Source organism: Daphnia carinata, chromosome 2 (genome assembly GCF_022539665.2).
Source record: "Daphnia carinata strain CSIRO-1 chromosome 2, CSIRO_AGI_Dcar_HiC_V3, whole genome shotgun sequence".
NCBI lineage: Eukaryota > Metazoa > Arthropoda > Branchiopoda > Diplostraca > Daphniidae > Daphnia > Daphnia carinata.
This window is the reverse complement of record NC_081332.1, coordinates 5,800,747-5,820,639: the sequence shown is the minus strand read 5'-3', so window position 1 is coordinate 5,820,639 and position 19,893 is coordinate 5,800,747. Positions and strand designations below refer to the sequence as shown.

General features: G+C 40.4%; 1 protein-coding gene across 1 annotated transcript; it reads right to left on the bottom strand.

Annotated features, from left to right (window-relative positions):
• Nucleotides 1–826: 826 nt before the first annotated feature.
• Nucleotides 827–6,640, bottom strand: LOC130686860 (homeotic protein empty spiracles-like). Its single transcript, XM_057510027.2, has 3 exons — nucleotides 5,306–6,640; nucleotides 2,665–2,840; nucleotides 827–1,570 (listed from the first exon to the last, which is right to left on the bottom strand). Exons 1-3 carry the CDS (start codon nucleotides 6,063–6,065, stop codon nucleotides 1,217–1,219), a joined length of 1,290 nt encoding a protein of 429 aa, XP_057366010.1. The 5' UTR covers nucleotides 6,066–6,640; the 3' UTR covers nucleotides 827–1,216.
• Between the last annotated feature and the right edge of the window lie 13,253 nt (nucleotides 6,641–19,893).

Below are 19,893 nucleotides of genomic sequence, written 5' to 3'. Positions count from 1 at the left end.
AAAAAAGCCCATTAGCATTTTTTTTTTGTTTTTTTTGGAAGGCTCTTTTCTTAAAGGACAATGCACAGCAGCATCCCCAACAAACACGAAAAGAGTAACGTCCACGAACAACATTCTTTGCCTACATCGCACATTCGTTCCTTCTTATGTTTTTCTACCGTGGGCACAGCAGTGCCTTTCCACACACACACACACAAAACAGTTAGCCAAACAGGTACCATTTTACAAAATCCAAAAAAAAAAAAAAAAAAAGAAAAAGTAATTATGTTTTCTCTTCTCTCCTCTCTGTTCCATGTGAGCATAAACAACCGTAGCCAATAGGTTTTTTTTTTTTTTGGTGGGCCTGTATGTATATGCTTCTTCCTATTTGTGTATGCATATCCATATGTACATTTCTTCGTTTGTTGTAAATGCTAATCTATAGAAAGGCCCCACTTGAATAGTCATCCGTCCTTTTAATGAAGCTGGAAGCTACACACGGCGCTTGTGGAGGTTAAAGCTGGGCCTTGTTGAACTAAGTCAACTTCTTATTTTCTTGGCCCTTTCTGACCCCTTTCGTTGACGTATGGTAATGTGTGCTTCGTTTTGCCCTCCGTGTCCGGGTGTGTGTGTTTGTGTGTGTGTGTGTCTTGGTTAACTGTTGTGTGTATAATAAATCAAAAATCAACAAGAAATAAGAAAAAAAAAAGGGGGGGGAGGGGAGAATTTTAAAATAAAAAAAAACGGGACGAGCATTTCCAGCTAAGGAACTGGTCGTCCTTTTCATATTTATGTTTTTTTTTTCTCCCTTATTTTCTCAGTTTTGTTTTCTAGAAATTCAGTCAGATTTAAATGTTTCTTCTCTATTTTGTCGTGCAATGGGCAATCGAAACAAACAGTTGGAACACGGAAACGTGGGGGGGGGGGGTTGAGGAGGTGGGTACACGATGACACATAAGCAACACGCACCAATGGCAATGATCATTTACATTCAATCCCAATTGGATTATTCTTTCACAAAAACAAACAAAGAAAAACAAATGATATTTAATAATTAAAAAAAAAAGAGACCCCTCGCAAATCGAAAATTTGCATTCCAAAATCATAATAATAATAATAATAATAATAATCCAAAACAAACTTACACAAATGATAAAGAAATGAAATGATAAGAGATGATGACACGCGTCAGCTTCGCTAATTCAGATCGGGCCTTTGTTTGTTTGTATTTTTGTTCTCAAGTGGCTTGATGGTGATGATGTGGATGGTGCCGAGGGAGGTGTTGCTGATGATCCATCGGATCGTCGGAGTCTTCCAGTTCGATATCGCACGACATGTCGCTGTCGTCGTCTTCCTCGTCGCCGATACTGTGCCCTGCCATCATCAATTGTTGGTGATGTTGATGGTGGTGGCTCTTGCCACTGGAGCCTCCGCCGGACGACGATGCAGACCCGTTGCCTCCGACGCCACTACCCCCTCCGCTGGATCTCTGCTTTTGTTTGCCATCCGGCGGAGGATCGTCCGCACCATCTTCGCCATCCTGTTGGACTCGTTTGTGCTTCGTCCTCCGATTTTGGAACCAAACTTTGACCTTTTTTTTTTTATTTCAATTTCAAAAACAAAGAAGAAAAAAAAAACGAATAAGGAAATTGATTCGTTTCATTCTTTAAATTCATTGGCTTAAACGCGCATTATTTAAAAACGAATAGCGCAGAGGGATGCAATCGGTATGGGGCCCTGAACGGAAATGATGGCGACGAGATGGATGGAATGTTGTTCCGCGGAAATGAGCTGCAAAACGGTCGTGAATGCTTTTGACATATAGGAATATTTGTGCTGATGGCATCAATGGAACCCCCCCCCCCCCTCAATAAAAGGGGAGGGGGGACCCGTTGACGACGCTATGCCAACGAACGAGACGGATAGAAGAAAAAAAAAAAATGAAAGTAGAGTGCGAGCCACGGATTGGCTGGCCCGTGGAAACATATACATCCACTCCATACTCGACTCAATCCAGCCATTAGGCTGCAGCTTCCGCCAGCCGCTTCGCCGCCGCGCTCCACTGCACGCATCCGCACTTCCGATCGACGTCGGCAATATTGATGATCCAAACTCAGCGTCGCACACACACCCAACCCCCCGTTCCCGCTCTCTCGTGAAGGAAAAATCCCGGCCATCTTTTTCCTCCTCCTCTTTTGTACTATGCACACAGCACACAGACTGCATGCCTTTTTCACGGCGCTATAACTTTATTTTCACATTTTATTTTATTTATTTTAATATGAAAAGGGCAAACGGCCCTGTGTGTGCGATAATACGCGGAGCGTCTTGCTTTTATACGCTGTAAATAATGTCGTATGGTGTACTATATATTATATGATGTACACACGCGCGCAGTGTATGCGATGGAGAGAGACATAAAGGATCCATCCATCGGCAGGATCGTTTCCGTAGCTCGTAAAAGATGATTATTATTATCATTTTTTTTTTTTTTTTATTATTAAGAATATAAATACAAAATAAATAGTTTGTCTCTCTTTTGTGTGTGTGTGTGTGTGTGTGGAACCCCTCGAGCAGGACGGAGATGGTACACGATTTACTTTGATCGATTTCTAGATTGTTTTTCGTGATGGTTTAAAATTTGGAAAGACAAAAAAAAAAAAAAAAAAAAAAAGAGAATTTTACCTGAGTTTCGGTGAGATTGAGCGACTGAGCCAGCTGTTTGCGTTCAGCACCGACGACGTAGTGATTCTTCTCGAAAGCGTGCTCCAACTTGAGCAGTTGGCTGGGCGAGAAGGCCGTCCGTACGCGCTTGGGTTTGCGGAAGGGCGAGAGCAGGAAACCCGCCAAATCAGCAGGTCCTTCAAAAACATTCACAAATAATGAAGAATACAAAATTTGTTTTAATATATTTTAAAGAAAAAAAATAATTGAAAGCAACAATGGGAAACAAACGAAACGAACAAAATTAGCAATTCACGACTCGCACATTAAAAATTGTTTTGTTATCATCGCACCCAAAATCTTAATTGATGATTGACCTCCAGTACAAAACAAAAAATTCAATGAAAAAAAAAAAAAAAAAAAAAAAATGAAGGGGGACTAGTAATTTTTTAATTTTTCTTTTCCCTTCCATTTGTTTCATATTAAAAAGAAAAAAAAAGGCTTTTCAAATGGAAGCCGGATGATGATGATGGTGATGATGATGATGGGCGCGCTCCCGTGTGTTACACATAGATATGAAGAGGGTGAGGTAGCTATTACCTCGTTGCTGCCTGCCTGCCTATATGGCTGCTGCCTCATCAGAGTTGATTGCATAATTGACCTATCGCATGTTGGCAGCCGTCGTCATCAACTGTGCAACAGCCGCAGCAGCTCGTTCTCTTTCTTTTCCAAACAAAATCCAACCCTGAGAGCGAAGGCTGCACACACAATTTGTGTGTGTGTGTGTGTGTCTCTGTGTGTGCTCCTAATTTTATAAAAACATATCTGGGACCCGTGTCGCGTTTCTCGGTCGTCACGATGATTACGATACAGCAGACAGTGGGGAGGCGGAGGAGAGATGACTTCATCATTCAATTGTTGTCTGTGCGACTTTTAGATTCAATTGTTTCTGAAAACACCCTTCCCAAAAATAAAAATGGCCGCTAAATAACGGAGCGTGTCTTCGTTTTTTTTTTGTTTTTTTTTTCATAGTTTCAATGCAATCATCTATTTAGGCCTATTGCGTCGCACAGGCCTAGAACGCGTCATCATCATCTCAAATGGGATGGCGCAATGAGTTTTGAATCGAACATTTGTTCGGGGCCTATTTATCCTCCCTCCCCCGTTGGGGCTCTTTTCGAGCCAATCGAGTTTGCGATGCTGATTACAACCAATATACGCCCGCTCTTAAATAATAACTGACAACTAACCTAATACGAGTTTGTGCGCGCTAAATAAATATAGATATATACAGTATAAAAGGACCCAATCAAGTTATCAGATGGCGTCGTCGTGTGACCAATTTTGTTGGATTGCTTCTCGCCTGTCGGTTCGTAACAAACGAGAGACGCAAAAAAAAAAAAAGGACAAAAGTTTGGTGCGACACGATTACGTACTCTCCTCTTTTCGAAATGCTTTTTGTTCGTAAATAGAAAGAAAAAAGCTAAAGACAATAATCAAAGTCAATAATTTCTTGTTTTTTTTTTTTTTTTAATTGAATCATCTGTATGGATGTGTCCCATATTCGGCTCAATCTTGATGGCATCGCTCGTTGTGTTATTCTCTATAAATACTTGATTGGACTTGAAAAGATCGATTGTATATACTCGTTCTCCTGCTCTTTCTGTCCGTGTATTGATGAACGTATTATTTTTAGATCTTTTTCTTTTTCTTTTTAAAAATAATTTAATTTAAGAGAATCGAGTTTCTTTCTGTGGAAAATGATGCTGTAAATGCCTTCGGAACTGTCAGACATAATGTCGACCGAAGCTGTTGTTGTGTTCCATCAGGCGAGGACGAACACGACCTCAGTCCCCCCCCCCCCCCCCCTCAACGCTCCACAATGTTCAACAAAAAAAAAAAAGGGAAAAATAGATAAATAAATTTAAATAAACGTCGCCTTTAAGGTTGGCCAGAAAGACGAGAGGCAGGCAAATGCAACGCGATGTAGTCACATATACATGTAGAGAAAAAAAACAAAAAAAACAACTAGCTTTATCGTTCCAGCAGCTGGACATTTCGACTGGAACAAAAGAGAACATGAAAAACTTAAAAAAAAAAAAAAATAGTATAAACTGGCCAGCCACGAAAAGGGAAATGACAGAGAAATATCGCTGTCCGACTGCATGGGCACATGAAGATGAACCAAAGCTGATAACCCCCGAAACTTTCACCCTCCCCATATGTAACCCTTGTGTCCTATAACTGCCTGGTCAAAAGAAAAAGAAAACAAACGATGAGGACAACCCTGAAAAAAAAAAAAAAAGGTAAGACAAGTAAAAAAAAAAAAAAAAAAAAAAGCCCATAGGCCCGAAAAAAGAAAAAAAAATCAGCCCGCTGGCCAACTATCTAACTTACACACGTGATTATATGTTGTGTAATGAGATATAGATATACTTGTTTTTGAATATTATATAGACACTAGCTGCGTTTGCCTCGATGTGTCGCTTCACATTATTCTTTTCATTTTGAGTTGTTTTTGGGGCCCCGACCGGCCATTTCTTTCGAAGCCGACGGCCCAACGAACCGTTTGATTTTCTCATAAATTATTATACCTCCTCTCTCCCCTTTTTCTTTTCAAAAGTAATATAGATATCGGAGATTTGAAAAGAAAAATGCATACCTGGCGGGAAACGATGGGATGCGACAGCAGCTGCTGCGAAAAGCCTCTGCTGATGTTGACGGGCCTGAGCCAAGAGCCACCATTGCTGGGCGGCTAGGCTGGACTGCTGATCGGGACGGATCATTGCGGCTGGACCGTGACTATTACCGGCCATCGGCGATTGTCCGGGAGGTGCTTGCTGCGGCGGTGGAGGGAAATTGGCCGGCGAGAAAGCCGATCCGGCCGGATGATGAGGTGGGAAGAACGCAGGCCTGGCGCCAGCTCCCGGATGTTGCTGCTCGTAAAGCTGGCGGAGGTTGGCCAACGCTGCCATATCCAAATAAGGAGGTGGGTGATGGCCAGCCGTTGCCGGAATCACCGATCCGGGATTCCACGCCTGGAACAGCGGAGATCCAGCGCCCATGGCGGCTGACGGCTGTTGGCCGCTCAAGCGCCTCAATCGGCCGTCGTTGTCGGCCGTTGGGCCGTGATCGTTGGCCGGACTGGCCGATCGACTCGAGTTGGGCGTCGAAGAAGAATGGACGGGCGACGAGTCCCTAGCGTCCTCTTGGCCGCCTCCGCTGCCGGCCACTGATGATTTCTTCTTGTCCGTCAACGCGGCCTCGCATTCCGACGACTTGGGGCTGTTCCTCTTATCGTTATTGCCACCGGTGCCCACTAGGAAATCGATGGAGAATCCGATCCTCGGACGGGCAACCGACGGCGGACCGGTTGGCGTCGACGGACTTTTCGATTCCGGAGTGGCCGCACGAGGCATCATGCTGTGAAATTAAAAGCTCCCCCTTCTTTTGATTTTTTGTTTTTCGTTTTGATTGGCTTCTTCTTTGTTTTGTTTTTGTTTTTTTTTACACGAAATTCCAATGGGACACGGTCACTCACACACTCACACACACACACACACACACACTCTGCCAAATGTTTTAGGATGGAGGTACAAGATAAATAACAAGAAAAAAAAACACTGTGTTTAATCACAACAACAACAATCTCTTTTCAAACTGTCTAGATCTTTCCTTTTTTTTTTTTTTTTTACTTGAATTCTGTTGGAGGTTTTAAATAAATCCTTTCAACAGTTAGTCCACTACCCCAGACTTTTCACTGGATGCGAATGCACACAGACACACGTAAAAACTGCAAACGTATTGTTTCACTGTCACAAAATTTGTGGTTGCACATCGAAACAACTAAACAACACCGAAATGCAATCGCACTAACGCACACACACCAACAAACAAATGAAAAAGGCAGAATTCAACGTGAAATGTCTGTCTAGTTTTTTTTTTTTTTTTTTTTTTTTAACGCATTAAAAAAAAAAAAAAGACGCAGGCCAATGTGCGCACTACTTGCCCGGCGCCCGGCGAGTCTTCGTTCTGGCAAACAGATCGAGCGTTCGGTTGCGCGCCGCTCGTCTACACACACACACACGCTCACATGCCAGCCAACAGACAAAAGAGAGACGTGCCACATACAAAAGAGAAACACACATACACACACACACACACACACAACGTCAGAGGACGCGTGTGTTTTAAGCGCCGCCCATACAGGTTGGATTTCAAGTCAAGCGCAGACCGAAACGGGCGGGGCTAGACGTGTCTATGGTCGCGGAGCGTGTCGACACCGACCGACCAATCGGATGGCAGCCATTCGTTCAGGGGCCCGCACAAGACGAAGCGCAAGCGAGAGGACCCGTGTGATGTGTGTTTCGCCTTCAGCATGACGCGTTGACGCCGCGCATTCCGCGCTCGTTTTCGATTGCGATCGAATTACTCGGAAATAGATTTTCTTCGACGACCGTCAAGAGAGAGAGAGACGAAAAAAAAAATTAAGGATGGGAAAACTCTTATCCTCAGATTGCCAAGATGTTTTCACTTCTTGAAAAGAGCCGGGATTGTTTAGAACGATAGTTATTCGTGTTACGTATAATGCGCGCATATCTCTTTTTTTCCTTTCTTTTTTCGTAATGGCTGCGTGTTTTCTGCCGTGATGAATGCCGTTTCGTGAACTGTTCGGGACACGTCACCTTGCTTTAGAAGACTGGACCATATATACACCAAACTGTATAGTCAGGAAGAAGGGAAAAAAAAAAAAAAAAAAAAGAGAGAAACGCATATCTACGTGAGTGTATATAAATAGCACGTTGGGATCCCGTCTGCGACCGCCGCCGTTGACACGGACATTTCATCTTCTGCCCTTGGCCGTCAAATGCTTGTATACGTCCGGGTGTGTGTGTGTGTGTGTGTCTACGGGCGAGTTGTCCAGACGGCCTGAGCTCCCAAAGTCGCGCAAACAAAATTTTTGTTTGTGTGCATGTGTGTGTAAATCTGGGGAAATATTTAAAGAATAGATTTTTTTTTGGGTTTAAAATCTGTGCATTCCAAAATAGCGATAATAAGCGAGTTTCGCATAGAGAATTATATGCAGCGTCCCCAGCTGGGCCAATAGCAAAATGATTGCTGCGCAGCTGTTTGTCTCTTTTTTTTTTTTTTTTTTTTTTTTTTTTTGATTTTCTGTTAAATGAAAAAAAAAAACAAACGGGGATTTAACTTGAAACGTATTCTTTCTAAGCGGACACAATCATTGCTGAAAATGCTGACGGCTTTGATTTTTAATCCTTTATTTTGATTCTCTCCTCCGTTCCCCCCCTTTTAAATTTGAGTGTCATCATTTCGAAAAATTGAATAAAAGGGCTTCGGATATTAAATGAACTCAATTGCTGAAATGGCATGTAAGTAACAAGCCAACAATAATGCGGACGGGGGGGGGGGGGAGTAAAAGAGAGGGAATGATCCATTGAGCACATGAATTCCTCTTTGAAAAATGAAGAACTCCGTTTTTATAAAAAAAAAAAAAAAAAAAAGAGTGTCTATAACGTACATGGAACAGTTGTATCAACAGTTGATGTTGGGAAGGGGGGGGGGGACGACGGCTGACAGCCGAATTCATATATCATGACTGATGTACTCTCTCTTTCTCTGATATTTTCACTTGCTCACCCTTTTTTGGGGAGACTCTCTCTCTCTCTCTCTGTGTATATCTAGCAGCCATTGACACCACCGGTCTATCTAACAATCATAGCAAATAATAACAATAATAATAGTAATAATAATAAGCGAAAGTCGATTGGCTAGAAGAAAACTGAAACATCAAAAGCCAAGCGTCATTAATCCCCCCCCCTCTCTTTCTCTCGTTCTCTATGGCAGTTACACGCAGCTGCCATTGGGCTACAACGGAGGGGGATTGATCGGCCTCAATTCCGGTTTTTCCACATATCTTCCTTTCTCCTTTGACTCAACGCCCAGGCCTACAATATCCGACGGGAAAAAAAAAAAAAAATGTTATTTTCTATTCAATTATAGAAGGTGGGGGGGGGGGGACGTATCACTCCCTCAGTGTGGACTCTTGGCGAAGTCGAATTCCGGCCTTCGTCGGTGGGACACACTGTCCGATTCAAACGATTTTCAATGGAAGAGAGTCATCGTCTCCTCTTGTTATATGGCCAGCGATGAAGAAAGAAGGCATATATATATATATATATATAAATGTATATGTACAGTAACATCCAACAGATTTACGACGTAACCTGCCGTCTTTCTTTAGATTCGGCCCCCCGTTCGTGTTCACTGGACGTCTAACACATCAAGAGATTTTAGAAAGAAGAGAGGGGAGAGAAAGAAATGTAGTCTTTTCAACTGTTGTAATAAATGAAGAGAGAGAGAGAAAAAAAAAAAAAAAACATGATGATGTTTATATACCGGCATATTAGGCTACTGGATGAAATGTAGAGTTAAGTAATGGGCCTCGTCTAGGATATACAGCATCGCGCGTATATAAATTGCAGATGATGATGGTACTTTATATACGTATATATATGTATAGGAGTCGAACGAGGGGGGGGGGGCGTTTGATCGGTTCCAGTCACACAAGTCCGCTTGAATAGATTTCAATAAAAAACATAGAGACGGGGAAAATAAATAAATAAACAGGAAAAAAAAAAAAGAAAATATGAAGATGACGAGTGGAATGTTATACGGATGGTCAGCCAGCACATTCGGCCGTTTATGTAACACATGTTTACACGACAATGTTTATGATGTAGTGTGGTACACAAACTAGATACTATTTGAGACGGAAATGATTCATTTGAAACGCATCAACTATCTAAACTGTAGGAAGGCACGCATGAACAAGAAAGAAGTGAACATCTTTGTATACATGTGCGCGTGTAATTGATGATGATGGCCCATCGCAATCCGAGACGTCCAAGATTATTTCTTTTTGGGACGAAAAAAAAAAAAGAAATATGTCTAAAGTTTCACTGGAGCCAATCACGTGATCGTCTATGTAAATCTATTCGAAAAAAAAAAAAAAAAAAAAATTAAAATTCCCAACATCCGGACTTAATGACGTCACTCGTCTATGCGGCTCCATTGTGATAGTTTGTTATATATAAATTTTCTACATGTGCCCACTTTGTCTTGTCTTTCACTTGAATACAAGTTTTCTTCCCCCCCCCCCTTCCTTTTTTTTTTTTTCACTCCATTGTCTGAAACATATATACGTACACGCCGTGTGTGTGTGTGTGTGTAGTTGTATACACACACACACACACACAGCCGAGTATAACTGTGTGTCTCTCACACTGATACGGCTGTGATGGATGATGGATGGTTTCGAGATACAAATCATCAGCATTTTCTGAAGGCGCCCTTGCTGCGTTTACGTTGGCTGCTGTTGCTCCCTGCTTTATTCTTTTGTTTCCCTTTTTCTTATAGACGTGTGTGTCTCTCTCCTTTTGGCCGTGTTTCCTTTTAGCCCCCACCGTTCTTTCCCTTCTCTGACAGATCTTCATCATCGTTCGTTTTCTTCGCGCTCATCATCATACGGCAGCCGTGGAGTTATCTTGCCAGGGCTCGTGTCAAAGGCTAACAAGCCCATCACGTACATATAGGCGCGCGCATACACATTCGATATAGAATATAAAAACTATTGAAGAAGAAGAAGAAGGAGAAGAAGAAGAAGAAGAAAGAAAAGAAAATAACCGATGACGACCTATTCAATTATTCATAGCCCGAGAGGAGAGCTCCAAGTGGAGTTGGTGGGGGTTGACGGGCGCCTCGACGGGAAACCCAACGTCTGTATTTTTGTCTTGGCTTGTTGTATAGATATGTCTGTGTGTATGTTGAATATATATGTCTGGATAAAAAAAAAAAAAAAAAAAAAAAAAAAAATCAAGAGAGAAAATAGTTGGGAAGAAGGAGGAAAAAGCAAATGCGAGGGGCATATTATTCCAATCACTTTCGCCGAGCGCTCGCGTCTCAATCCATCACCGACTCCCACCCGATATGATGGCGGATGGATATTGCATACAATGAGGCACATATTCGTTTCTCTTCTCTCGATTTTCACGCATCTCATCATCGTGTAAAAGTAAGATTTTGTTTTTTGTTTTTTTTTTCCAAATCAATCAATGGATTAAGTATGGAATGGGATAGATCGGGCCGAAAACGAAATGCATTGGCAGTCGACTTCCTTGAATGTTGTACGCAAAGCCGTCAGTGTGTAATCATCGCAATTGTTTTGTTGTTTTTTTTTTTCGTTCGTTTTCGTTATTTCTTTTTTTTTTTTTTTTTTTTATACAGTATTTCTAATATTGAAAGCACATCCTCATTTCTTCCTCCCATTTCCTACCCTTTTTTTATTATTCGTTTCTTTTCAATTTTGAATGCCATCGATCAAAACGAATGAGCCGCGCGGCGGACAATGTGAGTTAAGACCAAAGAATCAAAGGTAGGGACAAACGATCTAAATTTATTCAGACCCGAGTGTCAATTTTACCGCCAGAACATCCCCACCCCCGTGTCTCTTTCTTTTTTTTTTTTTTTTTTTTTTTTTTTGAAGAGTCAATATAGAAAAAAAAAAAAAAAAAAGAAAATTAAATTAAACGATACAGTTCCATAGGCCCATTCGGTGTCAGCTGGAACTTTTTAGCCAAAGTCATTAAGAGATGGGTGACCTTTTTCTTTTAAACAGCCTCCCTCGCCCATGTTGAACCTCACCGGCATTTCAAAATTGAGTCCATATATAAAAAAATAAAAAATAAAAACGGCCAGTTCATATAAGTGGATAGGTCAGTCTATTAGAGAAAACAATTGCTGTGTGTGTGAGCACAGAATGGGTAGGGGGGGGGGACCTTAGTTCATTTTTAAGTGATGGGGGGGGGGGGCAGAATGACACTTTGAAATGTTCTTGCGAAAGATACACTGGACAGCCAAAAAAAAATATTTCTCAGCTCTTTTTTTTTTTTGTTTTTGCGAACGGGTCATTCCAGCATTACACACCGCATGATGTCCCTGCAGCTATACACACACGCCAGGGGTATAAGACAGTGGAGGGAATGTGAATAACTCGAAAGGTATACACCACGTACCTACACCTAGAGCCGTGCGCCCCCACTTTGTTCTCTCTCGCCATTTATAATTGGGTGAAGGAAGAACGGGGGGAGGGTGAATTTTCACAAACAATTCATCTTCTTCTTCATTCCACCATATTTTTTTTTTTTTCCTTGTTAAATTCCGGTGTGTGTATGTGTGTGTAAGGTACGCGACAGGTCAGCGGGGAGTCCATCATGTCACCTGCTGGAACGTTGTTTGCTCTTCACCTTTTGCCCCCCACTTCTAGCAGCCTCATTCGTCTCTCCCCCTCCCTTGCAAATACAAGCGGCTTGTTCAGAAAAAACTAAACTAGAAACAAGTTGGGAAAAAAAAAAAAAAAAAAAAAAAACTAAACAAAAGGAATAAGAAAAAAGAAAAGACCATCATTCTTTTTCTTTTCTGATGGTTGACGGTTCTCTTTCTCTCTCTCTCTCTCTCTTTTATTGTTTTGAGAGCCCCGCGTATATGTATGTATTGCAATAAGGCAAGGAAACTTGAACCTAATTGCCTTTAACGCCTTCCATCCTTATGCACAAAATATACATAGTTTTCCGTTTGTTGTTTTTTTCGGCCTCCTTGAATTTCCTCCCGTTAGATTTTCAATTGTGAATTGTTTTTATTACATAAACTTAATTTTCTTTTTTTTTTCTTTTTTTTTTTTTTTTGACGTCCAATGTCGACATCCCTACCATCCCATTTTTTTTTTTTTTTCGTTTCCCCCTCTTCTATACTATGCCGCATTGAAATGTCAGCCGTCTGGCGTCTATCCGTTCGGAATCCACGTCTGAATAGCGGTCGATTCATTAGACGCAAACGTTTTATACACGTCCCCTTCGGTTTTTCAGCACTCGTGAAACACCCTGCTGTCTATCTCGTCTGACTTGCATGATTTCACCACCACCAACCCCACCGTGTGTGTGTGTGTGTGTGTTGTTATCTCCTCGTGAAAAAAAAAAAAAAAAAAAATCTAATACTAATTCATATTCCACCGATGTATTATCCCGACCAGCATATATATATATATATATATATATATATAGACACTAGACAGGCTATTTCACATATTAACAAACAATTAAACCGTTGCCGGAGACTTGGAGCCGGAGCCCGTCATGGAAAAAAGAAAATATTGAGGAGGGGGGGGGGGAAGAACATGTCGGTGCATTTTGAGTTACCTGTTCAAAAATTGGATGGATTATACACACATTAAATAAGGAAGAAGAGAGGGGAATCTTCGGTTTTTTTTTTTTTTTTTTTTTTTTTTTGTTGGATAGATAGGTGATTTGTTATTCACCCCGAGTTGTGGGGTTCGTGTTTCTTATTACGCAATTGACGAGAGAAACGGCCATTTTGATTTTTGGATATATATTTTTTCATTCGGCGTTTTTGAGAAAGAAAAAGCAAAAGTGCAAAGGAGGAGATGATTAGATTTGAAGGTAATTATAATCTAATAGGATCGGTTCTCGTTCCGAGAGAAGCCGTGAATTGATTCCGTTCCAAATGCAAATGTTTCGAATGTCGTGCCGCTTTGATGTATAAAAGGGCGTTGTTGCTCGTGCGGTGCCACAGTTTTGAATTCATTACGCATTCATTATTTAAGAACGAAGAAAAACTGGAACAGCTGTCAATCAAGCATATGACGTTTAACACACAAAAACGAACTTTTGAAATGCGTCACATTTCGTTTCTCTTTGTGTCATTTCTTTTTCTGTTTAAAATTAAGAAAATGTTTTCATTTTTTTTTTTTTTTGAAAGGCCTATTTTTTTTTTTTTTTTTTTTTCAACGAAAACGTATTGTGTGCGTAGATGCTCTCAACACCGCTTTTTTTTTATAGGAAACATGTGATGGTAATTGGAAGCGGCCAAAGTATGTTTTCTGGGCAGGGCGTGCGTGCCGAGCGTCATGGTTACTTGAATTACCATTTCCAGCTAATGAGGTTCCACTTTTCGGAAACGTAACGCTCATTAAGTCTACATGTCCGTTTTGTTTTTTTTCTTTCACGTGTTCATTTTTCTTCTTCTTCTTTACAACATCGATGTTCTTTTTTTTTTTTTTTCTTCCTGGCTAAAAAAAAAAAGTCCCTGGACATGCCAGCGGTGTATTAGGCCTTGCAAAATACGCGCTATCGATATGCTACATGCAGCAAAGAGCTCCTCCTACTTCTCTTCCCTGCGTTACCCCCCCCCCCTCCCCACCAAAGAAAAAAAAAAAACATGAAATTCCCTAAGATTTAAAATCATCAAAATTGATCCCTTACAAAGAAAAATTTCGCCGACGACACAAAAAAAAAAAAAAAAAAAACAAAAAAAAAAAAAAAAAAAAAAATTGAGCGCTTGACTGTTTCCGAGGTATTTAGCCATTTTGTTTTTTTTTTCTTATCTTTTTTTTTTTGTTCTTAATTAGACTTTAACACACCGATCCGCGCCGCTCTTCTTGTCTTCTGACACACCGGCGTTTTCCCTTTTTTTTTTTTTCGCTATAATCCTGCTTGCAATTCGCGGCTTTTGTTTCCTTTTTTTTTTATTCTGGAAAAGAAGATACATGTTCCTTCTTTTTTTTTTTTTTTTTTTTTTTTTGTGTTAAATATGTACATGCGGTTTCATTTTTTTTTTGTTTGCGATTTATTATTTCTTATCATCACCGACTTTGTTTTCTTATTCCAACCTCCTCATTTTTTTTTTTTATTAGTATTATTTATTTGAGAAGAGAAAATGTGTGTGTGTGTGTGTGTTGGCCATCAAACATTCTTTGTCCGCACATTTTTCGGGAAAATATAAAAAAAAAAAAAAAGAAAAAAAGATGCACTTTGTGGGCGCGTATTTTTTTTTTTGTGTGCGGATGATGAGCGCGTCCATATTTCTTGGAATTCAAATATTTCCTTCTCTTCCGCCTCTCTTTCATTTTATTTTATTTTATTTTTTTTTTCCCAGTGCAAGTTCGTACGGTTTCCTTGTTTTTTTTGTTTTTTTTTTCTTTTCAAATGATTCATTGAACGTGATGGCGTAGGACCCGGCGAGAGAAGAATCAGAAATAAATGAATAATGATGTAAAAGACCGCGTGATGGGAAATGACGTGGACCCAATGCGTGGCATAGAGAGGAATGATTCTCTCATTTCGGCAATCACACGCCATAAATAAAGACGGAATAATACGTATACAAGGAGAGGGTTGAGAGAGAGAGAGAGAGACACAACAACCACAATAACGTGACGCAGCAAGACAACAACAGCAGCGCGTCGATGAGATGATGATGATGATGGGAACTGCTCGTTTGCTAAGGTAAAAAAAGAAAAAAAAACAAAAACGGCCAAGTCTTTTTTTTTTTTTTTTTTTTCTTTTTTTTTCTTCCTCCCCCTCCACTCTGTCGTGTTAAAGGTTACCGGCGTTTCGAAAGAAGTGCGCGTGATTGCGACAAACAAGGCGAACGGGCATACCGGGAATGAGCTAAGAGAAATGCAAATGTGATTGAAGAGAGGGGGGGGGGGGGGGAAGAAAAAAAAAAAAAGAATATAAGGAAAAAAAAAATAAAACGATTTAACCTGAACAGACGTAGGGGGTAAATGAAAATCAAATGAAGATGTTGTGTTTTTCTTTGTTGATTATTATTATTATTTTCCGTTCTTTTTTTTTTTCTTTGATAAATTATTGACAGTGAAATAATAAAATCATCAATAAAACATGCAACTCTCAGCTCTGTCTTGTTGCGCATGGGCGCCTATCCTCTTGTGTTAAATGGATACTGTGCACAGCTTATTCCACTTATAAGGACAACACATTTTACATGTGTGTGTGTGTCTGTTGGTTGCATATCTTTTTCTTTCCCCCTTTTTGCTGTCAGAGCTCGTGAAAAACGAGAGATTGGGTGGGCAGTAGAACTATTTACTAGCACACACACTTCTATAGCTCTACCCCTCCTCCTGCCCCCCTGTTGTTACTTGTAAATGTTTTATTATTATTTATTTATTTATTTTTTTTTTTTACCAATTACGATATATCCGGCAATATGTCGGGCTTTCCAAAAAAAAAAAAAAAAATACTAAGCTCCGCACAACACAGAAAGGAAAAAACAAAACAAAAACGCGGAGGTGTGTGTAAACGATGACGTGGCCTCAATGGAGACGGACACGGACGAAATGCATGCATCATCTCTCGATCAAATTCAATTGTTTTTTTGTTTTTTTTTGTTGTTGTTGTTGTTGTTGTTGTTTATTGTTGTTGTTGGATGCAACGCACTTGTGTATGACACGTAGATTTAATAAATATCTTTATAATTCGTCTTCGGCGTAATGTCCCATTTTGGAGGGGGTTTGTGCGGTAAGGTATTACAGAAATATTGCCGGATGAATTGTTATCATTTTAACCTTCGTTTTGCAGGGATGACGTAAGAGGGAGGGATGGCTGGGAGGAGTTAAAAAAGCGACTCCGGATTGACTCCGCCCGCCTCGTCACCTCTGCCGTATTTTTCGTTTTAAATGATGCCCCTATGTAAAAACGTGCGGATATGACAAATGTTGATCTATTGGCAGCATTTAAAAGTAACAAATTGTGTTCAATACAAACAAAATATATTTATATAGATAGTTAAACACAACGTTCGCATGAAAAATGAGGCATCTGGCGTGTCTAATGATGTAACTGACTGTGCACATCCACACGAAATAGAAACGGCCAGTTGGAAGAAACGCGTCGCTATTAAAAAAAATAATAATAAACGCTGATTTATGAGGCGAAGGTTTCAAGTCGCCACATATCGGCTTGTCTGACTTGTGGCTCCCGTTAGTTTTTTTTTTTTTTTTTTTCTTTTTACTGGCCTCATCATCACAGCGTTTTATATTAATAGCCCACCACCACACACCCCCCCCCCCTTCTTTCCCCGTTCAAAAACTGGCGATCTCAAGTACTTCACTGCATGCCAGTTGACCCATCATTTCTCGTTTGCCTTCCTAAAAAAAAAATAAAAAGAAGGTCTGTAAAAACTCAGCGGCCATTGCTTGGGCCGATCCTTATCCATACGCATATCGAATGATTTATGATCTCGATTTATAAACAAGAGTATACGTTGCTGTTTGTGTAGTGTAGATAGACTGAATGAACTGTTGCAATGACGACCTTTCCAACCTTCAATGATGGCGACTGTTTCGCATCGAAACATCCAATCAAATCCGGCAAGACAAACAAGAAAAAAAACCAAACAAAAACAGTTGGCGTATTTTACATCCAATGATGGCAATGTAGGCAATCATCGTCGTGCGCCGCATATATAGTAACTGAATATACATTCAATTATTTTCCTTCCACACACACACACACATGAAAAAAAACAAAAAAACAAGACATTTCTGGCATTGGTGTGATGTATGCACCTTCCCCTCATTCCGGACACGAATAGAATAACGTACATTTTCATTATCGACCTTCTGACCTAACTCTTCGTTTATTCACTTCTTTTGTTGTTTCCTTTAGACAGACGTCCATTTACATTAGTCTGGCCGGCCCATTTTTGAAAATGTATTCACATTGTTTTTTGTTTTTTTTTTACCATAGCGATCGAGAGAGGGAGGGGGGGGGGATTTTGGGTTGCGTATTCAACTTTAAATATGATACCCCCACCATTACACACACACACACATCTAATAGTACAAGCAAGTACGTAACGTAAAGAGACTTCATCAAACCATCATTTGGCAGCTATGCGCAGGCCGTTGCCATTGGACGAAATTCATCTTCAATAGAGCCAAACCTTTTTTTTTTTTTTTTTTTTTTTTTCTTTTTTAAATAAACGAAAAAAAAAAAAACAAATAAATAAATAAATAGTTATGTGCCATGATGTCAATCTGAAGTCTCGCTATAGCCGTCAAAGCACATACGTACAGGATAAGAGAGTTCAATCGACCCTGCGCCGAGTAGATGTTTCCCAATCTATAAAAAAAAAAAAAAAAAAAACGATCACCCGCCGAGAAGAAGTCATTGAGCGTTTCTCCTCTTTCTCTTTCTATACATATAAGCTCTTTGTGTGTGTGTGTGTGTGTGTGTGTGTGTGTTGTTGTTGAATGGTTCTAAAGGGAGAGGAGGGATAGAGAGTAAGAGAGAGAGAGAGAGCCGATGGAACCTTATTTTATTGTCCGCTCGGACGGGGTCCTGACAAGGTGCAGATTAGCGTGAACTAACGCGGCAGCGCTCGGCCATTTCACGTCTCTTTTGTAGCCGAATTATGTCTCTTTTTCTCCATTCTGGAGTTGTCTCTCTCTGTTTCGTTCCCCCTTATACAGTACTTCTTTCAAAAATATACATTCAAGTACAGACAAAAGTGGACTGCCTACAGCTTGTGTAGCCGCTAGTCAACATCAATTTCACCCAGTGATACATGCATTTTTCCGCCCCATTCAGCGGCCGAGTGTCATTGTTATTTTTGGCCGAATAGAGAGGCGACATTCTCCCCTTCCCCCCTCTCTCTCTCTCTGTACCCGCACACCACACCGATGTCAGCTTCTTCTATCGGTTGTTGTTTAGTTTGGCAAAAGAAAAAAAAAAAAAATAATAATAAAAGGGGCCCCCTCTTCTTTTGTTGTGTGCGTGTATCGATGGCCGGAGAATGACTTTCCAATGTGAATACATCATTTAATGAAGTCGAAGCGTCTCTCTCTCTCTCTCTCTCTCTTCTATGTTACACACGTCGCAGTTTTGTAGTGCGTCCGCACAGAGGAAGGCGAACAATCACAAACCTAATAATAACATCAGCGCCAAAAAAAAAAAAAAAAAAATTTATTGAACTACGTGTAGCTAATCAATGCTGTATTATCACGGCTGATTGTTATGTATTTGTCCTATTCATTTCTTTTCGCGCTAGATGTTTCTTATTTTCTATACGAGCCTGTTAGGGGGGGGGGGGATAAGGCTCTGTTGTGTTACGTATTATACGATTGAATTCATTTTTCAAAATATTATTTAAAAAAAAAAAAAAAAAATTCGTTTTTGAATGCGGCGCCAAAAAGCCGCTACGTCCCAAACTTCCCATTTCCTGCTTCCCTTTTGATTTTTTTTCTTTTCGAATATGCTGCACTCCCCTTGTTTTTTTTTTTTTTTATATTTATGTACAGACTTTACTGGCTGTGCTCTTATACGTGTAAGCCATAAACACTCAAGAAAAGGGCAAGAGAAATGGAAGAAACGAATTCTATTCCCTTCGCACACACGCACTGAGGAATTGATGAGCAAGTCAGCAGAAAATCTGGGCGCCTTTGCTCTGATGGTCTGGTCCGCCGGATCTTGTTGTGTATTCCGGAAGGCAGCAATCCATCTGTCTGCTCTTTTTTTCATGCTCCCCCCCCCCCCCTCCCCCCTTATCTCTTGTAAATTGTAGATATGACCCAAATGCGGTGCAGGCGCGCATTTATTCATTTTTGCTGACGAACTGCTTCTGGCCGTATGAAAATTCCACTCGTCTCGTACAAACTGCGCGTATAAATTCCTGGAACTCCACAGAGGGCGAGATTTTATGCACAGCTCCAATACGAAACAACACACACACACACACACACACACACAAAAAAAAAAATTAAAAAACTCCAAGTACATTACAAGCATCATGCAAATATTCATTTCCCCATCGTCCGCTCAAGCCCGTCTTTCCGCTATCCGGATGCGTCTATTCCTCCCGAGTCCTATTTTCTTATTTAACGTATTTGTTTTGTTTTTTCTTTCTTTCTTATTTTTATTAATCGTTTGTTTCTGGTTTTAGATCTCTCCTTTCTTTTCTTTTTTTTTTTTTTTTTTTTTTTTTGTTGCATTTAATTTAGATGTATAGGGAGAGCATCCGTCAGGAATCGAGAGTTGTGTGTACACAATAGAGAGAAAATCTGATTAGACGTGAAGAATAGAATCATCCAGTGTTGACTTTGATGGGCCACGATGGATGGAAACGAGGATGAATAAAGAAGAAGAGAAGGAAAAAGAAAAAGAAAAAAAAAATCAAAAAATGTGTTAACGGTCGGCCGACTTGATTGGCCATCGGCCGTCATCGCTCCCCAGTGACTCACTACGCCACACGATCTGATTGCCTTTATGCAAATGAATTTCCAGTTTGAAAAAAAAAAAAAAAGGGGCCCCCAAAGTTTATCCCCTGCAGCTTTTCCACGTTCGATGTCGTCTCACA

Excerpts from the sequence above, each read along its gene's own strand:
- LOC130686860 (XM_057510027.2), bottom strand. The coding sequence starts at position 6,065 with ATGATGCCTCGTGCGGCCACTCCGGAATCGAAAAGTCCGTCGACGCCA. Across the intron at positions 2,841-5,305 it reads ATCCCATCGTTTCCCGCCAG|GACCTGCTGATTTGGCGGGT; the intron begins GTATGCATTTTT and ends ATGTTTTTGAAG. Across the intron at positions 1,571-2,664 it reads TCAATCTCACCGAAACTCAG|GTCAAAGTTTGGTTCCAAAA; the intron begins GTAAAATTCTCT and ends AAAAAAAAAAAG.